At 43.3% G+C, this 16304-nt stretch overlaps 1 protein-coding gene across 1 annotated transcript; it reads left to right on the top strand.

Annotated features, from left to right (window-relative positions):
* Window positions 1-2493: 2493 nt before the first annotated feature.
* Window positions 2494-15871, top strand: LOC146009712 (uncharacterized). Its single transcript, XM_083150168.1, has 3 exons — window positions 2494-3347; window positions 3727-3800; window positions 15434-15871. Exons 1-3 carry the CDS (start codon window positions 2795-2797, stop codon window positions 15869-15871), a joined length of 1065 nt encoding a protein of 354 aa, XP_083006294.1. The 5' UTR covers window positions 2494-2794.
* The last annotated feature ends 433 nt before the right edge of the window (window positions 15872-16304 follow it).

Raw genomic sequence — 16304 nt, 5'->3', positions numbered from 1 at the left:
GACTGCAGGTGAGTCCTCCGGCACCTTTTAGACTGCAGGACATTTTACACCAAATTATTTCACCTCACACTGCAGAACAAAGGGCCCGATTCAGACCTGCTCGCTAGGCTGGGTATATTCACTGCATAGGGAGCAGATAAACGAATCCCTGCGAGCCGATGGGAGCACTTACACATCTGCTCGCATGCACCCACACAGAGGAAAACTCATTCGATGGTTAATGACCATCAAATGATTTTTCCTCTGTTCATTGTGAACAGTAACCCAGGACTTTTCATTTGAGCACTTTCTGACGATTTGAGGGCTGGCGCTGACATCATGTGATCTCATCCGCCCATCCCGAGCAGGCAGGGGCACGCCTTTGTTTGGTGGGGGGGCCACCCAGCGTTGCTATGGGCGAGCCCACTGTTTTTGTGGGCACGCCCATAAAATTCTTGATGCCCACCACAAAATGCCATCTGCCTGTCAATCAGGCAGCAAGTGCCATGGCGCATAAAAGAAGTCATGCATTATCGCGCATGTGCAGTCCCCATTATAGGGGATGGGGACAAATTTGGACCTGTGCGAACAAGTCTGAATTGGCCCCAAAGTGACTGAGCTGCATAAAGAAATAACCCAATGGACACCCATTTTCCTGGTAACCTCCTTTCATGCTGTGGAATGTTAGGAGGAGGAGACAGCCACAAAAGCGATATTGACAGCTTTCAATTCACTGATTCAAACTCACAGGGGAGGACAGGGGCCCCCTTGGGAGCAGGAGCTCGGCAGCAGAGGACTCCATTGCCTCACAGAGTGACACCTCTAAGGAAACAATGCCACGATGTATGACAGGAGGAGCAGGACATGAAGTACAATGTGAATCCACAAAGCAATTATCAACCAGCAGATATTGGAAAATGATCATAGGTCGCGTATTTAGAAGACTTCTGGTCGTGAGAGGTGCAAGTCCAGGTGCTATCGCCGGCATTGCAACGCACCATTCGCAAACAATTGCATTGACCCCTATGTTGCATTTTGTAAACTTTTATTTTGCAACAGCTAAAAAATGACTAAGTGATCCTGTTGAATAAAAGTTGACATCTTTGGCCTTTGGCCTACATTGGAGAACCAGGGAAGTGTATTGTCTTGAAGCTGAGGCACGATCCACACTGCAACACGAACTCTAACCACTGTTGGTGTCACACCTATATTTAAAGCTGGCCACATATATGCAAGTGCATTGTCCCAATTCCAAATGCTGTTGAAAGCAACTGTCTTCATCATCATCATCATCATCATCATCAGTGGCATGTTCTGCAAGTTCGCCCAGCATATCTCATTTTCAGGTCCATTTCCAGGTCCTTGACAGCATATATTTGTATATACTTGAGAATGAGCATGGTTATAAGAGTGCAAATTCCACTTTAAAGAAACCTGGAAATGTGCATTTCTTGCAATCCATTAATAGTATTAGTTCCCAACCCTGGTCCTCAAGTACCCCCAACAGTACATGTTTTCCAGGTTACCCAGCAGGTGCACTCATTATTCAGACACATTTTAAAAGATCCACAGGTGGAGCTAATTATTTCAGCTGTGATTCTGTGTGGAGACCTGGAAAAAGTGCACTTTTGGGGGTACTTGAGGACCAGGGTTGGGAACCACTGGTATAGTACTAGGCCTTTCGACCATCACTACCTCAGATCAGAGTTAAAAGTCAGAAATGTTTGCAGGGAGGAACAGGCTGAGCACTAACCCATAACACAGGTAAAATGCACCTGCTGTATTCATTTATTTATTAACAGTTTCTTATATAGCGCACACATATTCCGCAGCGCTTTACAGAGAATAGTTGAACATTCACATCTGTCCCTGCCCCAGTGAAGCTTACAGTCTATATTCCCTACCACATGTACTGTTCACGCACATTCATTCTAGGGTTCAGTTTGTTAGGAGCCAAATAACCTACAGTACCGGTATATTTTTGGACTGTGGGAGGAAACCAGAGTACCTAGGCCTTGTGTGATATGCCATAGGTGAGGCACCTTACTTCTCATCAGCAAGTGCAAACATTTGCACCCACACTGATGTCACCATTGTGTTTCCATCACATCACATCCATAGGAAGTAATGATCAATTAGACACATCTTGAAGAAGGCAGGGTCTGTCACAAAAGGGCATGTGCACTCCAAACTTTCTCTTTTGCATGGCATTAACTGAGCAGTTAAGTGTGCATACAGGAAGGGATTCATGGTGATCAGCAAGCTGTGAGAACCTGGAATGAGAAGATGCCCTTGTCCTGCATGCAGGATTCATATGTATACTAGTCAGCAAGAACACAATAGACGGATAATTGTCTTTACACCTGCGCTCAACAGGCATTTTGTCAAGTTTTAACATACAGAGCATCACATGTACAATGCTAGAATGGGAATGTAATTCAGTCCAAAGGTGATCGAAATGCTACTAAAAAAGGATCATGCATTAAATAAAATACATTAATGATACCCCTTTCAGACAGAAAAAAAGACCCGGTAATTTCCCTGCTCTTGCCGTGTCGACACGGGTTTTTCTTCTGTCTGAAAGGGTCAACACGGGTCTAAAGTTCCGGGACTTCGACCCAGGTATTTACCTGGGTTTTTCCCGTGTCAGACACGTGTTTGCGGCTGTGTGAAAGGCTCCGACCCGTGTTTTTCTCCCGACTATTGAAAAATCATGCTGATTGGCTGTGCAGCATGGCGCTGCGTGATTGGCTGATCTTTACAGGTTCCCTGATTGGCTGAGCGCACGTGGCAGAGGCGTGCAGCGCAGCAGTAAATGGCCATGGCACACTGGAAAGATGAGGAGATCCGTGAGCTGCTCAATGTCAGAGGGGAGGAAGAAATCCGCAAACAGATTACTGGCACAGTGAAGGACGCTGTAGTCTACACCAATATTGCCAAGGTCCTCACTTCAAGGGGCATTGTGCGTACCCAGCAGCAGGTGGTCAACAAACTAAAAGCTCTGCGCAGGTACTACAACAAAGTTTGTGACAACAACAGGAGGAAAAGTGGTGCTGGGAGGATGGAATGGGTTTACTTCGACCAATGTAACGAGGTCTTTGGCAATTCTGCCCTGGTGAACCCTGTTGCCATATCATCATCCAGTGCAGCTTCATCACGGAGCATAACTCCAGAATGCAGCCCATCTTGCCCACCTATAATGGAGTTGGAAGACAGCATAGACAACAGCATCCCTGATCCTATTGCTGCCATGGAGGACACAATTGATCCATTAGAGGCTGAGGTTGAGGACAGTGGAGCCAGCACCATTACTCCATCTGGGACACCCACTCCTGCACAGACTGAGACCCCAACGTTGCGTCGTAACAGTAAGTTTTTCAAGTATTGTTTGTGTATCTATTTTAATAGATGTACAGGGGGCTATAGGTATCAGCAGGCCTTTAATGCCCCACATGCTGGTACCTGTGGTTCTTCCAAGTATCAGCATGTGTTGCAGGCTTGCTGGGACCTGTAGTCCCACTGTAACACAGGTAACAACCCCGCACCCACTACTACAGCACACGTGTGGTGTGCCCTGGAGAGGGGTATTGTGGGAACCAGTAGTAGTAGTCTCTCTCTCTATATATATATATATATATATATATATATATATATATATATATATATATATATATATATATATATATATACACACACACACACTGGCATGCCGCTATTGGATTGTAATGATTTTTCCTTTATTTTTAGTATTTGATGTACCTGCAAGGAAGAAAAAAACGTCAAAGATGGAGCTTGCTATGCGCTCAATGTCAAGAATCCTGGTAGATCATCTCCGAGAGTCCGATCTTGAATTTCAAACTCAAGAGGATGCCCGACTGCAGCGCTTCTTTGACAACGAGAGACAGTTGCAAGATTCCTTTCTCACACAGTTGGTGGGTCTGCACGAACGCATAGCGCGTGAAAATCGAGATGCACAGATGACCTTCCTTACCAATATGGTGTCTACATTACAGAATCCGCAGCCTTACAAGCTGTGTAGTCCGTACGCTGAGGGTGATTATTGTAATCCTCCACACAGAGGCCATACATTTATGCCTTCAAATTCAAGCCAAACTACTGTGCAGGGCCAAGGGCGTAGTTATACTGAAAACATGGGCAATAATTTTTCACATGCCACACAGCCAAGTAGGCCACATGCCAATACCAGTCCACAGGAGACAGTGCATGATACTGTCAATGGCACAGGATATAGTAGGCAATATGGCAATGTGAAAAATTATGCTGATGATTCAGTGAATGCCAGTAATCATAACACTCCTGTTAGCACTGTAATCAGCACTGCCTACAGGCATTTGTAGTAATGTTGCTATATGGTTGTTCTTTTTATATTTTTTCTGGGCTCGTTCAATTTTTCTTGCTTAAAAAGTGGCACTTACAAGGCCCGTTAAATGCTGTGTTCCATTTTGATGTACACAGTAGAGTATAATGGTTCTTTAGTTTATGAGCCTCAAAAAAGCTAATTTGGTTCTTCAGTTTGGAGCTGAATCAAAGTTCTCAAACTTTTTTTTTATTTAAATGTGTACAAATAGAGTATACTCTAGATATGTGACTGAACATAATCTATAATGTGTACACAGTATGCCTTCTTCTTTATCTTTAAGGCAATAAAAAAATTCCCTGTTTGGGGCTTATATTTATATATTTATATTTTTTTGGGGTGTACTAAGGGCTATTTCACACACTCCGACTCCTGTCGGATGGCGAAACCCCGCACGGCCAGGAAGCCGTGCCACACACCGTAGTTAATAATGGGCACAGATGTGACCATTCACCCAGGCCGCCTGGTTTCAGCCGGATCCCATCATTGTAAACTGCTGTGTGTGGCACAGATTCCTGGCCGTGCGGGTTTTCACTGCCCGGCAGGAGCCAGAGTGTTTCGAATTGCCCTACAGCACAGGTCTTCAACCTGTGGCCCTCCAGATGTTGTGAAACTACATGTCCCACCATACATTGCCACATTTTTTCCTATAGTAGGATGGCAAAAAAACTCAGGGCATGCGGGGACATGTAGTTCCACAACATCTGAAGGGCCACAGGTTGAAGACCTGTGCCCTACAGGTACCAAAAATTGCAAATACAAGTGTTTATCTATATATACAGTGCCGGATGAAAAGGTGTGGCTGCTGGACAGTCAGACTAGGTGTGTGTCTCCCCTATACAATATCAGCTTGGATGGCAGCACAACCTATTCACCCACCACTGATAGTAGACCTATGCTAAATACATATTCTACCTCGTGTTGCAATAGTTCAATGTTGTTTCAGTGTTGAAAGGGTATTTATGACCACTAAAGATTTATATTTGAAAACATTTTATATTTAAAGTGAACTGCATAAAACATGTTTTGTGAAAAATAAAACAAGTTCTTTCAAACATACAACCAATGTGTCCTTGTACTTCTACTGTGTCATAGTATTTAGGTTAATAGAGAGGGTGTTCTGCAACTTGTCAGCCATGTTTAATGCAATGCAGTGAGCAGTCACCTCCCACTTTTCATGATCTCATCTCTGTGTGCCTTTAAAACTGTCCTTTTCTTATGACACACAGAGTTTTGCAGGAAAAATCCGGCTTCTGTGTGAAAGTGGTCGACACGGGAAATACCCGGGTTTTTGCTCCTGTGTGAAAGGGGGTCAGCCCCTTGCTGTCTAGTTGTACCCGGGTTTTTGTATCCGGGAAATACCTGGGTTTTTGGGATTTTTCTGTGTGAAAGGGGTATAAATAAGAATGTGACAAGCAGATTAAGGGGAGTCAGATCCTAGAAATAAGGCTGATGTGACGTGTCTTACCTGAAATGTCTCTTGCTGAGGCATCTGAGCAATACTGTGCTTCCCTGGGTATTCTGTTCCAAAGTGCTACAGGCGCCCTTATTATTTGGCCAGATCAGTAGTTTAGCAATTTTGGCAATTATTTAGCAATTTTGTGAAAAATAATGATTTTTGGCCAAGTTTGGGGAGAGACTGTAGACTCCCCTAAATGCCCTGTCATGCTGGCACTTGTGGTTCATCATTCCTATTGGACATCATTCCTAGTAAAGGCTGCGAGGGGGACCTCACATTTTCCTCCTGATTTTTCTATACCATCCTAGGTACAAGCAATAGTGCTGGTAAACAATAGAAGAGGGACCCCACTCATATTTTTGAATTAAAAAAATATGTATTTCAAGCAGACATGTTTTGTTTTTTAGTAACAAAATGTGTTCTTTTACAAACAAATAGAGTTCTATATCCCCCTTGTGCAGACCTACAGGATTACACTGAGACTGGAAGGTCAGGTTTGGGCTTTAGTTTACACTTGCTAAATATAACTAATTATAAAAATACTAAAACAAACTTTTTTTTTTTTTAAATCTTTTTATTTGATTTTAAAACAAAATATTTTAAATAAACTAAGTTATTCAAATAATAATGCATTTTTTTTAAAATAATTTTACTGTCCCTAATTACATTGCTATACTTTTACTGCCAGCAAGGCATTATCTGGTTCTCTGTGCTTTAGGATCCCTCTACTCCCTTATCATCTCAAAGTCCTGTATATTATGGAGTAGTCGATTATGTAGCTGAAAATTGCAAGTTTGATTACTAAGGAACAGAACAATTCACTATTGTTCCATTAATTACTATTTTTTCTTTTTTTCCAAACAAAATTGAAATAAAGAATAATGGGGCAGATGTATTAAGCCTGGTGAAGAGATAAAGTGGAAGGTGATAACACACCAGCCATTCAACTCCTAACTGTCATTTTTCAAACATAGCTGATTGGATGGTGCGTATCACCTTATACATTATCTCCACTTTATCTCTTCACAAGGCTTAATACATCTGCCCCAATGTCCACTAAAGTCCTGGGTCTGACTCAGGATTTGGAACATTGTTCCAGACCAGGTCAGATCAGAGACAAACTCCACATGGGTGCAGTGTCGGCGCTAGGAGATAACAGCATCACCTGAGAGCTCCAGAATAAGGCTCTCCAGAGAGCTCCAGAATAAAGCTGGGTACACATATATACAATCCCTATTTTCTTACGACCGTTCGACCGACCATAGACGCGATGGTCCATCCACAAAACACAGCCGATATGCGCGTACACACCTGTACAAGATTGTTTCACCTTACACACTCTCTCGATTTGGGCTATTGACATGATATATATATAAACAAAATTATCATAATGGGCTGGGTTAAGGGCATACCAAAACAAAGAGGTGTGAGTACAGAACCTAAACAAAAGTCGGGGTACACGTCTACAGTCAGTCGGCAGGGTGACTATGGACAGATGGACAGATACGGCAAATTGCTATAAAGACGGGGAAAACGTCTACAGTCAGCCGGCAGGGTGACTATGGACAGATACGGCAAACTGCTATAAAGACAGGGTACGCGACTACAGTCAGTTTGCGGTATCTGTCCATAGTCACCCTGCCGGCTGACTGTAGACGCTTTCCCCCGTCTTTATAACAGTTTGCGTATCTGTTCATAGTCACCCTGCCAGCTGACTAGATGCTTTCCCCCATCTTTATAGCAGTTTGTCAGGGAAGCACGGTGTATGAGACAGACCCTGTAACCCTTTGCCTGCTGTTAACTAATGTATTTAATGCTTCACTGCACATTAGAGGCATCACTTTAAGACATTAATCAATGTTGAAGCTTTAAATCTGCCGACAATTTATGATTTACAAGCCACTGTTCCCCGACATCTCTTTAGCTCATCTTAACTGCAGGAATCATATATAATCAGCACTCCATTCACTGCAGGACAACGTAACTCTTTGTAGTAAGTGTCCTTTTGTAGGAACTTTGATCCAAAAGGCTCAATACCGAGAAAAGGTGCATCGGGTTGCTGATTGAGAGCAACGCTGGGAGAGATAATAATAGTAATACCCTGAGTGTCAAGCCTGGTATATGGGAGCCTGGCTCTATATTTGTCCCCAAAAAATTTTTTTATTATCCCATTACAAATCTTTTCTTTCCTTGCTCTGTCCATAGTCACCCTGCCGGCTGACTGTAGTCATGTACCCTGTCTTTATAGCAGCCGGCAGGGTGACTAGGGACAGATACGGCGACCTGCTATAAAGATGGGGTGCATGTATATTATGATTATTTATTTAAATATGCATGGGGAGAGGTGAACGCTTCTTGTGCTGTAGGGGAGATCATGCAGCTATGGAACGCCCACATGGGCGTTCCAGCTTTGGCAGTATAATCGCAAGAACGGCCAGCATATCGATCGAACGTGTGTACACACTGCACCTTTGTTCCGATATGGGCATGTCCTGTCGGATGAATATTAAACAGCACTGAACCTTCGACCGACCGAGTATGGACGGACAAGACCGTTTTTGGCTGTTTATCGATCCTACAGAGGGAGTCGGGACAGCGTACACACCTATACAATCGAACGGCCGTTCGTCCCAGAACGGAAGAACGGCCCGACGATTGTATATATGTGTACCCAGCTTAAGGCTTTCTCCATGCTGTAAATGGGACCCAGGTTTTCTGTTTCCACAGCAGGTACCCCAGGTACGATGATACCTTGACCCCCCCCCCCCCCCCCCTCTTTAAATCTGGTGATTTACTGTATAAGCTATATGTATTAGACTATTGGAAATATTTTTTTATTATTATTAATTGTTCTAATTTAAAAATAAAACAGGTACATATTAGAATAAGTTGATTTAGGACAAAAGGCCTGACAATCCCGGGTCACAACTGTCAGAAAGTCCCGACCCTGCTGTGACCCTGGCCCATTTGCGTTTTGCTCGATCGCATATCGGTAGGCGGGATACAATGTCCCGCCTGCTGATCAGCGAATAGGGGGCATGTTCGCGTAAATGCCAGTGGAAATAGCGGCGGGGATTGAAAATCCCCCTTAGAGGTGGATGCAAATGTTGCTGCATCTTGATAAGCATCGGTTGTATGACAATACGCAAATGCTGCAGGAGGTGTCTTTTGTAGTCTCACAGCTGTGGTCAGTTGCAGCTGTATCAGGAGTACTGGTACTTATGTAGTATCTGGGCGCCCGATTTTTTGATTGTATGCCTTAAGTTAAGGCATACAATCAGATGCGATGCGATATCGCATCGCATCGCATACGACCATATCGCATGCGATGTCCCGATTTTTCCATAGGATTCAATGTTAAAATGGACTGAGTCCATTTTAACATGGAATTCAATGGGAAAAAGGGGTCCTTTTCATACCCCTACTATCCAAGTGGGCATGGAGTTGGATATAAACCTGTGGCGAGCGTAGCGAGCCACCGAGCCCGAAGCGTAGCGAGCCCCGCAAGGGGACACAGAATACCGTCCGCTCGCCACGCTTCGGGCTCGGTGGCTCGCTACAGGTTTATATCCAACTCCATGCCCACTTGGATAGTAGGGGTATGAAAAGGACCCCTTTTTCCCATTGAATTCTATGTTAAAATGGACTCAGACCATTTTAACATTGAATCCTATGGAAAAATCGGGTGCATCGCATCGCATCCGATGGTCGCATGCGATGCGATGCGATGTGCCCGATCCGACCCGATTTCTAAATCGGGCGCCCAGATACTACATAAGTACCGGAGTACTTATACTCAAGGTTCTGTATCGGTTACCACCAATCTGAAATCTATATGGAACTGACTGGATATCTTTACTTTTCAAAATACTAGCACTGTGTAAGTGTAAATACTTTTGTGATCGGCTCTTTTATTGTAAGTAATTACAGAGATGATTGTTCTTTATTATAACTGGCTTCATGTTATTGCATAATAAAATGAAATGGCTTCCCCAGTGGAAAATCCAGTTCTTTTCAGTTGTTGGTTAAATACATCATTAGAGGCTTTTATTGTTGGATTAGACAAATGTTTTGTCTGGATTGTGAGCTCTACAATTTTCCATAGCAATATATACCACCTTGTCTATACCCTCCTAGAGCTCAAAGCGATTTGCTCTTATCTGATTGGGTGTTACGGATGTTCTCATCATGCATCATAAAACAACATTCCCTGCAGATGAAAGTCAAATCCTATTGTCTCTTTTCTGTTTCCCATATTACACTTCTTATACCTGCAATTTACTCCTACATTCTAACATCTCTAAACAGCTCTAGAACTGATGGCTTTGGGTGGGGTAATTGCTTTACTGAGGGTTGGGAGTGAAAATAGTGTAGTATTTGGATTAAAGGCCATATTCATTTTCAATAAGGGGATTTATGGAATAGCCTGTGGCGGAGTTAACGCTTTCATGAAAAGACACAAAATACACACAAGAAACAATGTATTATGATTATCCCATTTATTCATGTCCATGTTTAATAATAACTAAAATGACAAATAATCTTTGTTTGAGCAGTCGTGGCACAGTTTATATTTTGGCTCCATTGTTACTGTGTATTAAGGGACTGATTCAGTGTTAATGGCTGATCTGCGAATTTGTAGAACGAGTGATTATTGAATGACTGAGCATGCATATGGATCATAACGCACATGCGCAACGCAAGGCCAAATAATAACAGAAATTGTGTATGGATTGTAAATGAGTTTGGGGGATGGACACTTGCCGATTTCTGGAAATGTCCAAAAAAATGTAGGTACGCCCAAGCATTTTAAAGGAGGGTCTGTGATGTCAGGACTGGCCTCGATCAGCCGGCATCAGTCGCAGATTTGTGTCAGACACTCACATTTGCACGGACTGGAAAAATCATTCAGTGGGCCGGAATTGCATATGGAATTGTGAATAACAGTGACCTTTTGAAACTTGGGGAGGTTCATGATGTGCAATCACCTTTGAGTACAGTATTTACGACATATTACCATCAGAATGGGGCAGCGACAGGTCAGCCAGGCCTCTATGAAATAAGGGCGTGGCCAATGGAGGAGGCATGGTCAATGAACAGAAACTGGGACAGGGGGGCATGGGCATAGGAGAGACACAGGGAGAAGAAGAGGACAGGCTACCATTGAAGCTGCCCCCCTCAGCACACAGCTCTGAACAGCGAGAGAGATACTGCTGCAGCAACAGTTAGTTCTCTCTCTCCCACAGTTAGTTATTTTTCTCCCACATTTAGTTCTCTCTTTCCCTGCAAGGGGTGAGAAGTCCCTCCAACAGATCAAGGCCCGGGTAAAAATTACACACTCCCCCCCCCCCCCCCCTTCCTCTTGGCGCCACTGCCATCAGATCTGTATGCGCAGAGTGGGAGAAAGCAGGAAGAGAATGATTTCTTTTGCTTTTCTCCTGTGCAAGTAGACATATATTTATTAAACTGTCTTTTTGTGGACACCACTCCACCTCCCAGACGCCAGACAGGAACACCCATTGTTCTGCACCACTGGCTCTACTGTAAGTGACTTTGTACGCAGTCTCTGCATACACTTAGTGGTACACATGTGCCATAGGGATTTTCTGGAGACGTCACACATGCGCAGTTGCAAATAATCTCTCAACTCAGAAGTATCACCATGGCGTCTACCGCAGGTGTACAGTGAGCGGTGTCTCATAAATGAACTACAACACTGGGTTACATGATTGTCTTTTCCCTAAACTGACAAATTCAGTAAGCCAAAGCTTATTATAAAGGGACCCATACATCAGGAGTGTATTGGACTAATTTGCTGTTCTCCTGATGCCAGAGTCATGGGAACAACAATCTAACATGTTGGAAACCTGTTCACGGATTCCAACCAAAAAATTCACTATCGATGAGTTGGTTATAGCTGATCCCTTCCCAAATCACTATATAAATATATTTGACCACTTTAACCTTACCCTCATGTATCACATTGGCTTTTAAAGGAAAACTTTTTCAATATTCATTCATTTATAGATCTGGATATTCTTATATAGTTAAAGGGTTTGACTAATATTAATGCAAATATCACATTCTGCCATTTATCATGTTGAGCATTGTGTATGTTTAGGGGCCTGGTACCGTGCTGATCATATAGGAGACGTTGATTTACTCAGACTGAGAAACCACCTGGCAGCATACGGCTGGTGCAAGTTTTCATGGTGCAGTAATGGAAGATGCACAGTGACAGATATGCACTTTCTCAATACGCTGTAAGTGGGATTCTCAGTTGTGTGTCAATCACTGTGGCATTGCGATTGCTGCAAGGAAAGGTAGTCTCTGCTGTCCGTGTGTCTGACTCAGAATCAGCCACTCTGTGTTTAAGGTGTCTAATCATTATTATTTGTATTGCCACATGCAGTGTCCGACTGGGGCATGTAGGGCCAACCGGGAGAATGCAGAGGTTGGGGCTCTTGAATAGGGGTGTGACCAGCCACAATAGAGGATCTGTGTTGAACCACAAGTCCCAGCATGCGGGGCATTAAAAGGCCCGCTGGGTCTTGTAGTTCTACAGCAAGGAAATAGTGGACAAAAAAAACACACACACACACATAATAAAAGTAAAGGTTTATTACATTCTACAATTACATACACAATACGTACCTATAGGGTCCACCGCCGGTTGGTCCTCTTCTCCAGTAGTATCCATGTGTACCTGTTGAGGGAAATTATACTCACATGCCCTCCAGTCCCCAACGCTCTGCTCCTCCAGCTGCACGCAAGCTGAGATGGTTTGCAATCTCGTCTCCTCCCACATACCGTATTGTGTGTGTGATTGTCGAATGTAATAAAACGTAACTTTTGTATGTGTGTGTTTTTTTAGTCCACTATTTCCTTTGCTGTAGAACTACAAGACCCAGTCGGTCTTGTAATGCCCCGCATGCTGGGACTTGTGGTTCAACAAGTGCCTGTATATGGTGCATGCTTGCTGGGACTTGTAGTTCCACAACAATGTAACCTAGTTTTAGTTTTTTTTTACACAACACTCAGCCCGCTGCCCACAGACCAGGGGCACCGGGGACAGCTCCGGGCTTCAGCCCAGGCAGGCTTAACTCTGGAGGGGTCCCTGTCTGGGCTGACCAGTCACAGGGATGAATGCTTTGGCCAGGGGAATTTGCATAAAAGTTTCCCCCGGCTGTGGCATTACCCTGTTGGCTGTTTGGGCCCGGTGCTGGTTGCCAAAAATATGGGGTCCCCTGCTCATTTTGTCCCTGTATTTTGGGAACCTGGACCGGCCCTTGAGCCTGGTGCTGGTTTTAGAAATCATGGGGATCCCCTATGTTTTTAGTCCACTGAATTTCGAAAACCAGGACCGGTTCTTTGAGCCGGGGCTGGTTATGCTCAGGAGGGGGGATCCCACGCCATTTTTTTTTTTTTTTTACTTTTTACACATTTTTTGGACAGAACCATGCACAGATCGCACTGGTCTCTGCATGGTTCTGTCAAACTCGCCAGGATGATTGCATCGCAAAAATCACATCCTATTAAATTTGCGAGTTGTATACTTTATAATGGGAAAACATCTGAATGCGAATTGAAGTGTGAGAAAAAATTGACAGGTCAAAATGTGAGCTTTTCGTGGCAAAAAAAGTGCGATTTTTACATCAATTTGCACCCTATGAAATTGTCAATTTCAGAAAAAATGTGGGAATTCGGCATTTTGACAAAAATTTGAAAAAGTCTAAATATCTCATCCTAGTAAATGTCACCTTGGGTGTTTGACGTTTACGGACTGGAGACTAGCTGCGAATACACTAGACAAGTGGTATGTTGAAGATGTGGAGGTTTGATATAGTTTTTCCACATGCAGAAGATGATGAAACAGTAGATCCTGTTCACCGCAGGATCAAATGGAACCAAAGTGACCAGGATCACCTGTGACTAATGGTAGCAGGATCAGGTGGAACCGACGATTAGCATGATCGGCTGGGACTAATGGTTGCGGGATTTGCTGGGACCAATGTTGCCAGGGTTGGATGGAACAGATCATTACAGGATTGGCTAGAACTGATGATAGCAGGAGAGGATGGAACCAATTATTAGCAGGATCAGCTGGGACTGACGGTAACAGGATCGGATGGAACCAATGATTAGCAGGAACGGCTGACGGATAGTTATTATGAAATCGATGATAAAGATGGAAAAGCAGAATAGGCTGCCCGATGGTACCGGTAATATTGATGGTATCAGTAATATGTGGATTTGGATGACTGATTGGATCGATGCAAGAAGTGTTATTTATTGCACTAGCAATCTGAACCTTGTGAACCGGGAAGATTATACCTTGACGTGCTGTCAGATTGGTTGTAGAGGTCAAATGACTATAAGCCTGTCCAGGATCAGAGAAATCAAAATCACATGATAGTGGACAAGATGGCACAGACCATGCTATGGACTTGTCGGGAAACATAGCATGTGGCACGCCAGCATGGCAGTAACAATCCTCAGGCTTAGTGACTCGGGCAACTAGCAGGTTGGCGTGCCGCCAAGAAGATGGCACAGCTGTGCGGGCCACACACCTCAGGAGCCCGGTGGTACAACGGATCCTCACCAGCCTGGTAAATAACAGTGTTTGCATTGGGGTTGTATTCCATGACCTGTGACCGTCAACAGTGTTTATATTTGATCTATTTATCAAAGTATAAAACAGAAATATTTTTGCAGGGAATAACTCTAGGCAAAAGCAGCTTAGTTTGCGCTGTGTTTCTGCTGTGCCTGAAAGAGAGAAAATAAAATATATAACGGGGACAAAAACAACAAACCAGATCCTTTTATGTTTACAGTGTGATTTTACAGTCGCTACCTTTGCCACTGTAAAGGGGTGAAAGATTTTGTGAGTGATACATCCATAGCCTTAAACCAGATTACGCCAGAGCTGATAGTGTAAATTATACTTAGTAAATAAACTTGACAAAAGCAGACAGCTGATTTCTGACACTGTCTCTCGCAGATGGGATACTTAGGAGGGGGCAGGGATTACGGGAAGACAAATGTAGTTGTATTGATGTCCTGATTTTATAGGTTTGTCCTCTTCCATTCATGCACTTCACTACAATTGCCATGAAAAAATCTTTTTTTAGAAGGATTACAAAGATCGATACAGTATCTTAAATTAAATGGCACTTAACTAGCAGGTTCCCACATTTAAACTAGCACAATAAAAACTGAAGGCAGCACGCAAGATGCTGATTCTGATGCACTGTTCCTATGCTATGCTACAGTCAACCAAGATTGACAGATTACTTGCACCTACAGTGTGGCTGCTGCAAGTGCTGCTTATACTAATTATGACAGTTGTGTCTTTGTACACTAGAACAGTGAGGGGGATAAAGTTGCACTTTCAAACACTTGGATATTGTGAACAATATCGCTCAGAAGCCCCTTTCTGAGCTTTATTGTTCACAATATCGCCTAGTCTGTATGGGGCTTTAGGCAAGTTTTGCTTCAAGATCTTAACATGACAAAAGTTTGTGCTATTAGGCTTCTCACTGCTGAGCAGAAAGAAAATCAAAAGTGAATTTGTACAAATATATTAGGACAAATTCAAGCATATACATATTTTTTAGATAAAGTTATTACCTATGATGAAACATCCTAGTACAAAACACCAGTCCACGCAATGGAAAACACCATCATCACCAAGGATGAAGAAAGTGCGTCAACGCAATTCTAAATTCAAAGCCATGTTAATTGTTTTCTTTGATATCATAGGTGTTATGTTGCCAGAGAGGGTACCAGGAGGTGCAACAGTAACTCAACATTACTCCAAAAATGTCCTAGAAACTTTGCGGGAAAGAATCATAGAGGCCAGAGTTTTCCAAAATGGTGTTATTCTCCATCTAGACAATACACCAGCCCACATAGCTCTCTCTGCGAAGCAGTTTTTGGCTGAGAAACAGATTGCAGTGCTAGATCAAACTCCATACTCGCCAGACCTAGCACTGTGTGACTTCATTCTTTTCCCTAAATTCAAATCTGTACTCAAGGGATTAAGCTGTTACTGAGATAGAGAAGATGAAGCCACAGTAGATACAGCTGGAAGATAATCAGCTACAGCACGGCTTTGACCATTGAACAGTAATAATGCAGCAGTGCAAGAATGCAGAAGGAGAGTACATAGAAGGGTAACAGAGTTAAAATGTATATAATATATTTAAACATACTGTATATTATGGAATCAGTGTTTTTATTTAATAGCCACACCTTGTACATACCCCTGACATTCCCATGACACTCCTATCAGACAGAAGTGACACACATGCACTTAAGCTGGGTATAAATGAGACAACTTTTTGAACGATTTAGCAGATTTCGTCACATCGGAATGACAAAATGGTCAAATCGTCCAGCGCTGACAGTGCACACCTCATGTTTGTCAGCAACATCATCCGCGGGCCCTACATTCAAGGCCAACAAGATACATCACTAGCGAGGACC

Source organism: Crinia signifera, chromosome 6 (genome assembly GCF_055691185.1).
Source record: "Crinia signifera chromosome 6, ASM5569118v1, whole genome shotgun sequence".
Classification (NCBI taxonomy): domain Eukaryota; kingdom Metazoa; phylum Chordata; class Amphibia; order Anura; family Myobatrachidae; genus Crinia; species Crinia signifera.
The sequence above is the reverse complement of the archived record's forward strand: the minus strand, read 5'-3'. Positions and strand labels throughout refer to the sequence as shown.